The sequence below is a fragment of the Solanum dulcamara genome, chromosome 11 (assembly GCF_947179165.1).
Source record: "Solanum dulcamara chromosome 11, daSolDulc1.2, whole genome shotgun sequence".
NCBI classification, from domain to species: domain Eukaryota; kingdom Viridiplantae; phylum Streptophyta; class Magnoliopsida; order Solanales; family Solanaceae; genus Solanum; species Solanum dulcamara.
Window position 1 is genome coordinate 39,948,887 of NC_077247.1, and position 10,026 is coordinate 39,958,912.

At 27.9% G+C, this 10,026-nt stretch overlaps 1 protein-coding gene across 3 annotated transcripts; it reads right to left on the minus strand.

Annotated features, from left to right (window-relative positions):
- Positions 1–332: 332 nt before the first annotated feature.
- On the minus strand, positions 333–6,199 carry LOC129874661 (truncated transcription factor CAULIFLOWER A-like). Of its 3 annotated transcripts, XM_055949980.1 has the most exons (9): positions 6,061–6,199; positions 5,667–5,894; positions 5,490–5,571; positions 4,310–4,374; positions 2,839–2,938; positions 2,460–2,501; positions 1,539–1,580; positions 1,342–1,463; positions 333–740 (listed from the first exon to the last, which is right to left on the minus strand). In XM_055949980.1, exons 2-9 carry the CDS (start codon positions 5,849–5,851, stop codon positions 641–643), a joined length of 738 nt encoding a protein of 245 aa, XP_055805955.1. In that variant the 5' UTR covers positions 5,852–5,894; positions 6,061–6,199; the 3' UTR covers positions 333–640. The 3 variants fall into 3 exon arrangements, with proteins under 3 accessions (XP_055805955.1, XP_055805957.1, XP_055805956.1); XM_055949982.1 differs by lacking the exon at positions 2,460–2,501; XM_055949981.1 differs by lacking the exon at positions 1,539–1,580.
- Positions 6,200–10,026: the final 3,827 nt, after the last annotated feature.

Genomic DNA, 10,026 nt, shown 5'->3' on the forward strand with positions numbered 1-10,026 from the left:
TCCTAATAAACTCTACCAATCGACCCTTAATTTATTTGTTATTAATATAAAAATAAATATGATCAAATTAATTTATTTTTACACCCACCATTTTATTTTTCTAAAATAAAATTAAAATAAAATTCATCTCATACTCCATTTGTTACTTTGAAAAATTGCAATCATCCTTCATGGCTCCGGATGATATGTTTCGTGGTTGTTTTTGCATTATTGGGGATTATATTGCCTTGAGGGATCAACGGTGACAAATAGATTTAAAAAATTGTCACCAATAAATCAAAATAAGGAAAGTAAACCTAATATAGCAAATCACAAGTTTAGTGGTAGACAAATTTGGAGGGATATCTCTTAGACTCTCACATTATCCTTGATATGTATATATACCTTACAAAAGATATTTTTCACTAAACATCAAACATTGAAAAATATTTTCAATTGTAGCAAACACAAAACTAACAGTTCTAATAGATCATAAAAACTATTAAGGCTGTTTGCTAATTAGCTTATCATCTGCTCCATATAAATTGAGCAAGTAGGTGCATGTTAATTATAGGTTGATTACAATTAGAAGAATAAATAGTCGTACAATCGTGATTTTATATGTATTATATACTCCTGTAGAGGGAAAAGATTTAACTTTTCATCCTTTGTTACTGTGGACATGGTGGAACATCCATGGAGGCATCAAGGTCTTAGAACCATGACGATCCTGACCTTCATCAGTTGCTTGAAAAGGACCGCTGAGATTCAAAATAATAAGCAAAATACAAGATAAGACTGTGCAATAAATCGTCAATGGACTAGGCTATCCCATATGTGTGTGTTTTTCATGTGTAAATACAGTCTTTTAACAAACTCTAAAGATATGCAAGGGTGCACTCGCTCCATTTGTTTATATTTGAGAGAAATATTGAAAACACCTCTAAACTCGACGCGAATTATTAGTTTTATCTTTGAACTATTGACAATCTTAAAAACACTCTTTATTTCACTAACTAAACTTAAATACACCCCCGATCTTGCAACATGAGTGAAAATACACCCCTAAATTGAGACTACTTGCTATGTCATGTGGCAGATCGGAGGAGTATCTAAGTTTAGTTAGTCAAGTAGATGAATGTTTTTAAGACTGTCAATAATTTAAAAATGAAACTAATAATTTAAGCCAAGTTCAGATGTGTTTTCAATTAGTTTTTTTTTATATTAAGATTAAGGTGTTTATATATATCTGAATACATATTCATATTTTAATATTCAAATGTGTAAGATTGTTTGTTTTCTCAATATATGAATATATTAAAATTAATCTAAAATACTCAAAGATAGAAAAAGAGTACTTACCCAATTGATAGGTTAGGGACAGTGGGAGATTGTTGCAAGAAAGTCATGGTAGAACTTTGGCCTGGATTAGTTTGCCCCCACTGCGGCTGTTGCACAGTTTGCTGCTTCTCATTTTCTTTAAGCTGTTTAATTTATATCGCATGAACATCAAATGAGAAACTGATAAGAAAAACTCATAATATACATGCATGTATTACCTTCTTGGAAATTAAGTTGTTTCTCTCTTGCAGTTCTTTTTCCTGCGATTAGAGTTTAAGTTTTGTACATTGTCAGTGTACTAAACTTTTTACTCCATCCGATAAACTCAAAAGTAATTAACCACAGTAACTTTGTTAAGTATAGTTCAAAAGGTAATACTTATTACCATTTTAAATATAATTATAGTTTTAAAAAACCACATTAAAAGCAAGTGGAATCCTATTTATACTCTAACTAAAATTATTCAGAATTCCAAATTTGTTTACAAGATAATATCATGTCTAATTCTCAACATTATAGTCTGAATCACTATGAAGGCTTTGGCTCATTTGTTGATCATGGAAATATAATTAGGTTCTAGAAAGTTCTTGATTATGGGTCCTAATTCTTAGTTTGAATTATGGTCCTTTCAATTTAATCTAATTCAAAAATCTTTATAAATATCAATCACGCAAATTGAATATATAAAGAACTTGAAGAAAAGACCAACTTAAATCATATTATCAAGCCATGTAATTCTATTGAATCTTTACTAGGAAATATCATATAACAGATAGAGCACATCAATATTTTAGGTGAACATTATATACATATGACACATGAAGGGAAAGAATATAAATGGATGATGAAATCTTTGTAATTTGAGAGACCTAGCTAGATGGAGGTTTTGAAGGGGTGAGAGAAAGAGAGATTAAGAGAGGGGAAAAAAAGGAAGGCAAAATTGTATTTTAGAGAAGGAAAAAAATTACTTAAGTAAAAAGGTCATAACCTACTATAGCAGATCAATGCTATCTGATGACTAAAAATATTATAAATTGACGGTGCACAAAAATTTAAATTCTTTTCATAAAATAAAAAATATTTTTAGACGTTACACTATTATATGTTAGTAGCACTAACTAAGTTGAATTTTTTTTTACCTTTTTCTGCAGCTGGGAAATGGACTCATGCATCAGCTGGTTCTGCAAATTCCAGTGACAGATTTTGTTGAGTACTTTTTAATTTTTAGGTTAAGACAAGATAACTAATTAGACAAAACGTTGTAGCATTAGTCAGTTGAATATATTTTATCTAAGAATTCATTTCTATACTTATATATAATAAATCTTGAATATTCTAAGCGAATTTCTGGCTACGGGATCATATCACTTATCTTATTTTTTAAGTTACTAATTTCAAAAAAGTTAATCTACAATTATATTTAAATAATGACAAGGTAGTACAAATAAAATTTCACTATCAACTTATAGAAATCAAACTCTAAATTAAAAAAATGGAGATAGTGAGAATAATATTGACCTTCCTGGTTCGAATTCGCTTCAGAGCTATATCGAGTTGTTGCTCTAAACCCTGAAACTCACGCAGATTAAAGGCATCTAGATCCTCTCCCTTGAAATGCCTGCATTCATATTTTGATTTCAATTTCAATTTCAAGTATAAATCAAAGAAATATACACGATAATTAGTATGAATACTTTTTCCTAATATAGCAACATATCTTATTTCTAAGATTTCAATTTCACATTTAAGAATTATTATTCGGATAACCTAATGATATAAAAATTATTTAGACGGAAAATGTACAAATTTTATTTTTAGCACAAAAAATCTAACTATATACTTCCCTCCGTTTTAAAATTAATTGTTTGATAATATGGTTTGACTCAGTGTTTTAAAAGGCGGGGCGTGAGGTGTGACGTTTTACTTAGTATAGGGTGAGGCGTAAGCCTCGAGACGTGGGGAGTAAGCCCTATGAATCTTTAAATTTTTATTTTACAATATAGTATAATAATGTAATAACACAAAATTATAAAAATACATAAATAGTTTGAAGTAATTACAAATATGATTAAGGAAACTAATAAAAAATAAAACTTCTAACATGACTATACAAGTATAAATAATCTAATATCTTAACTTTCTAATAATAAAAGAATCATTATTTCTCAAAGTAATTTTTATCATACTATACAATTTACCTTCCTAAAAGAAAATAATCAATAAAACTTACTAGTAATATAATAAATACATCACTCCATCATTAATACAAATAAAATTACTTTCAAATAGCTAAATAAAATATGATAATTTTGAGACATGACAAAATCACGAAGACCAACAATAAGTGAAAAGTAAAATTTTGCTACGTATTTTTAAAAGAAATGTTAAGTAATATATAATCACCTTCGTAGTGTTACCAAATAGTAAAAATGTGATACTACAACTTGTTATTTGGGTTACTCTCAATCTTCTCATCTCTATAGATTAAAAATTATTAAGTATCATTCATTTATTCAAGAATTATGAGGGTCTACAGTGTTAACTAAACATTTTAACACAATTTGCGTAAAATCTGTTAAGAAAGCCCAAGCGTTAGGCATGCTTAAGGCGTATAGTCGGACGCTTAAGGTGTAAGTCTTACAGAACTAAGTCACACGCTTGAGTCTTGGGGCGTTTTTGTTAGAGCCCTGCCTCGGGTGAGCCCCGAGGCGAGTCCGAATAGAATCTTTTAAAACACTGATTTGACTCAATATAGAGTTTATGATTTTGAAATTGGTGGTCATTTAATATGCTACACACTTGTATGACTCTGAAACGTATGATCTTAAATATAACATAACAAACCTATGTATTTGTGGCAATAAAATCTTTTCATTGAGAAAATATAGAAAAATTATACATATTTTTTTAACAAACATATAGGAAAATAATATCAAATAGAATGATTATTTCACCCTTGTGCTTAATTGAGATGAAGTGAAGTAGATACCTTATATTTCTTTGCAGAATTTCAACCCTTGCCGTGAGCTTTGGGCACTCGAGAGTCCAGTTTTCCTACAACAATCCATGAAATCATGCACAAGGAACAAAGGTATGAATAACTTTTTTTTAAAAAAAAATTCCCATGTCTAGTGGGGTGTTATATATCGGAATATACGTACACGAGGGAGGGGACGTTTGGCCTTACCTCCTAATATAACACAAGGATAAAAATTTATCCTTCACAAAATGAGGGCAGAAGAAGCTAACTTAGACATTCCAACCCTCGCAAAAAAGAAATTATCTAGTTAACTAATAAAAAAGTTCTTGTGTTGGAGCAATCGTTAGAAAGAAAGGATATTTACGAGCTATTTTGGTAATTGGAGAGCATTTTTGAGCCCAAACATAACGATAAGGGCATTTTCACTGCTTTAATTTCTTTCTGGGCTGCTCTTATTTTCACAAGATTAATGGTCATATTTAATTTGGTCATTAATCTACCACAACTCTCCTCTTATATTTATGTTTTTTTGGAACCAACTATTGTTTTTTTTTCCAAAATAAAAACATATACTATATAGATCTTGCTTAATAGTACAATTAAAGAAGTACAATAACCTACTATATACATTAATGTATGATAAATTATTCCGCCTACGAAACGCAAGACTATAGAGCTTCATTAATTTCCTCATTTTAGAAAATTAAGAGATCATATGATAAAACAACTCTATATATAATCGATTAAAAGATTGAAATGAGAAGAGAAAAACTTAAGAACAAAAAAAAAGAAATAAAGAATCTATATAATAAAATATTATGCTAGATGGATTTTTCTTTTATTACATGAAAGCACAAAAGATGAAAAATTATAAAAGATCTAAATGAAGGATTTAAATTTATTAAATACTCCCTCTGTTTTCTTTTACTTGTCAATTTTTGACTTGACACACCTATTAAAAAATCAATTATTGATATGGTGAGTTTACCATTTTACACTTAATAATCACTAAAGTCATAATCCAAATTTCAAACATTTTGATACCAAAGATATTAATTCTCTCAATAAATTGAGGGTATAATAGGTATAAAAAAAAAGATTGTACTTTCTTGATTTGTTAAATTTGACAAGTAAGAAAGAAAATCAAATTAAGAAATTTTTGACAAGTAAAAGGAAATAGAGGGAGTACCTTATAAGTTTGAGAGTCATTTGCATTCAAGTTCCTCTCCGCATATGAGTAAGTTTCGTATCTTTCCAGTATATTTTCCATGCTAAATATACAAACAGAAAAATTAATTCAAAATGTAATAAACTTCCAAATTAAAAGGATAATTAATTAAAATAGTGAGTTATAATTAATAGTTACCTGGATTGAGTTGAGTACTCAAAGAGCTTGCCATTTGGGGAGAAGACAATCAATGCCACCTCAGCATCACATAGCACAGAGATCTCGTTAGTCTTCTTCAATAAACCCGATCGTCTCTTTGAGAAAGTAACTTGTCTGCGTATTTTGTTCTCGATCCGCTTCATCACAACCCTACCTCTCCCCATCTCGTAGAGACGGATCTAGAACAAGTTCTATACGTAGAGAAATCTAACAAAGAAATTCAAAAAAAATACAATAAGACCATACCTAAAATTAATAACCTAGACAAAAATAGTTGAACCGTAAATTCAACAATTTATATATCATGTTTTAAGTTTTAACAAAGATATGTGAAAATAAAGTATAGATAAATTAAAGTAGCTTCAAAACTCACAGTGTCTAAATTCTAAATTTGCGGATTCTATGGGACTTGGGAGTTCAACAAAAGAAGTTAAGAAGAAACCCTAATTTGCTAAAGGAATAAAAAGTGCAACAAAAGGTTCAATACGTGTAGTAAGTTAACTATTCATGGTGTCAAGTGTGTATATATAATATGGAGAAGACGCAGGTATTTTAATTTAAGAGATTGTTTGGTTTGAAGACAAGTTATGATGAGGCTAGTTATGATGTAATTAGTTATGTTGAGATTAGTTATGTTATGATTAGTTATTTAGTATTATTTCTTAGTAAATATTTTTTTTTGTATTAAAAATAATATGCATAATATAATTTATAAGAATAAGTTGTCTGCTTACAAATACTCTCCGTAAGTGTAGATGATATGAAAAGTAATGCATAAAAAAGATTTGAGGAGATATCTTTGCCTTTTTAACTGTTTTATCCAAGATAACTTATCGCAATGCTACTTCTTTCGTCCCAATTTATATGACATCTTTCGGATTTTGAAATTCAAACACGTTTATTTTTTACTATAAATTCTTCATATATCTTTTAAATAGTTGGAATTGTCAATTATTGTGACTTATAATACTTTTTACGTAATTTACAATTTCATTTAAAAAAATTTAAAAATTCCATGCACAAATTTCACTCTCGAAAAATAAAAAATGTCACATAAATTGAGATACTAACAATAATAATTAGTATTAACCGAGGTAAGTTATCTTAAGCTTTATAGGGATTAAGAAATAGTAGAAATTTATCTCAGAATTAACTTCTTTTATTCTATCACCCCAAACGTGTCCTAAGGACTTTGGCTAGCTGTCGTTATTGGAAACCTATGTGCATATTGGAAAAGTTAAAAGACAAGACTGTTGGTTTGTAGGTACATGTGGTGTCGAGTAGTAATTGGAGAGGACCAGTGTGAAGTGACTGTAGTTGTTAGTGTTTGTTCACTATGAGCCATACGATGACAAACGTAGTACAATCGAAGCCAAAAAATAATAATCACTGTTACTACAACTCAACTAGGAAAACCACGCACACTGCAATTATTAATATCTAATTATTCCCTCCCTCTCATATTAGTTGTGCACATTATATTTTACACAGTAATTAAAAAATTATTCATAAATTACTTAATTTTACTATTTTGTTCTTTGGTCATATTAATTAGTCTCTTGAAAAAAAAAGTTTTTGAATCTTCAAAATTTGTTTAAACTTTCAAAACATATTAATTATAGAGGTAAAATGAGAAAAATTAATTAATTTTATCTTAATTTAATAAGTGATCAAGTAATATGAAACAAATATTTTTAATAAAATGTCATTAGATCGAGTGAGTAGTTAATTAGCTATGATCATTCTACTCTCCACTGCTACACCTTACCCTGCTGTGTTGTAAATTGTAATCTTGCATGAATACGAGGTACAAAACATTTGCCTCCTGTGTGGTCATAGATTTTAACTTTATATTACCACGCCGGTTTGAGCCGGCTTTGAAATTTAAAATTATTTAAAGATTATATTTTGAAAATTTGATCAAATTTTATGACCGAACAGATAATTATCAAATTTTAATTCAAAATCTATAATCAAACACTAAATTAATTGTTTGATTCACAGATAAAATTATCTTGAATTAAGATTTTTGGGATAAGTTATATCTTGAACTAAATAAAATATAAATTTAATTTTAAACTTATATTAATTTTGAGATATCTCACCTTATTCTTGGAAGCAGTGTTACTACAATTCAACTAGGAAAATCCCTAATGCCACAGTACTGCAATTACCTAGCTATACCCTACTGCTAATTTGTAGTATTAATTTTCTTCATTTAATCCGAGGGACAAAACCCACAGGTTGTGCACAAATATTCTAGCTGCAAGCCTGTAACAACGTTTTAAATATGGTTGTCCCAATTTTATTATATTTTTTGGTTTCTTACCCATATTTGATATGTCAATATGATTTTTTTCTTTTAATAAATTTGAATTCAAGATCTCTAATTAAGATGTACTTCGATTCTCCATTTCTTTTATTTTTTCTTATTTCTAATACTATAGTTGTTTATTTTATCAAATTAAGAGAAATATATTATTTTCTTCTAATATTGCCATATCATTTTTAATAACTAAATAAAATACTTCTTATGTTCACTTTTGAACTTGCCACTCAGCTTAATTAAGAAATACTGATAAATGAAGTACATATTTTACCATAATTGACAATACCTATGATTATTAATTGGCATTTCAAAAAGTCCTGGGAAATGAGTAGTTAAATCTGGATAAATTATGATATTCTAATTATATTAAAATAGACAAGCAAAAGTGAACGATAAATTTATTAATACTCAAACTTAATTTTTTAAAGTATAATTAATGAGGGCAATTTATTAATAAAATAAGCCCTAATATACACTTCATTTTATCTCTATTTATGTTGTACCTTTTGAATTTTTGAGAGTCAAATGAATTTTTCTTTCACTATAATATTTTTATATGTTTTTTAAATTATTAATTATTGTGACTTTTTAATACATAAATCTTATTTCAAAAACTTTAAAAATATTCCAGGTATAGGAGCTGCACAATTTTATTATTTTGTTTTAAAAAAACTCTATAAAAGTTGTCCATATTGAGTAGAAGAAACAAGTTGTCTCGCTGTAAAGATACTTCACGCATTATAAAAAACAAAATATATTTAGCATCATATATAGGCCGGGACCATGACATGCAAGAGGCACGTTAGACTAAAATATACATATAGTACATTAATATATGGTTTCAAATTCTTTAAAATTTTCCACCTACTAGTCTTTAAATTGGGGACCATGTAACTCACAGTCTCACACTATTTAAAGTAAGTTAAAGTGATGGTAAAATAATGATCTGACTTATAAGAAAAAAGAACACCACACTAATTACTAGTTTAATATATTCTCTATATTTTATTGATGCTCACATATTATAATAAGAAGAGACATTACTCCGTAAATTCTGTAAAACTTTCAAATTTAAAATCCCCACCTTAACTTGCTAGTCGTTAGTTAATTAGGAAAACAATATTAAACCATTGTTCTAGATATTAGAGGTAACTTTTTAAAATTGTTGTTTACAACAATAACATATCAATGAAATCTTACAAATATGATATATATGTAAAAGATAAAGTGTATATATTGTTAAGAAATACTAATAAATGAAGTACATATTTTACCATAGTTACCATGAATTTATTCATGGCTTGTAACTCATCATATTTTTAAGGTTATAAGTTGAAATTTAATTTTTGTTGAAATTTTTGCCAATTTTAACATAAAAATTTATCAAAAATATTGAGTTCGTTGTTTTGTGCAAATACTTATATTTTATCGATTTTTTCAATGTGCGTACAACTAAGAATGGAAAAAAGTTTGTACCATTGGATGTGATGATTGATGATAAATATTTAACTTGTAATCGATTTGGTTTAATAGTACGTAATTAGTAATTATATCTTTAACTCAGCTAGTTTATTAAATTTCTCATGAAAATACCATCATAAACTTCAACAAAGGTAAGGTATAAGCAACGTATAATTAATAGCAATTAAATATGAAATAAGCATTGAAATAGCCCTAGAATTTCAAGATAAGTACTCCCTCCGTTCCTTATTATTTGTCAAATTTCGTTTTCGAGGGTAAAAATACATGAACTTTGGTCAATATTTTAAGATGTATTTTTTCATCATATAAATATGAAAAGGATTCCAACTTACATTATTTTTATATAGTTTTCGAACATCTAAATTTTAAATTTTAAATATTGACTTTGAAAATTAGTTCAAATTAACTTTCGTAAAACAAAATTATTCTAGTACAATTTAGTTTTTGAAAACCAGTCAAATTGACTCTTATAAAGCGAAATCATTGCAGAATAGCTTATCCACAAACCCAAGGAGTTGTTAGCAGAGA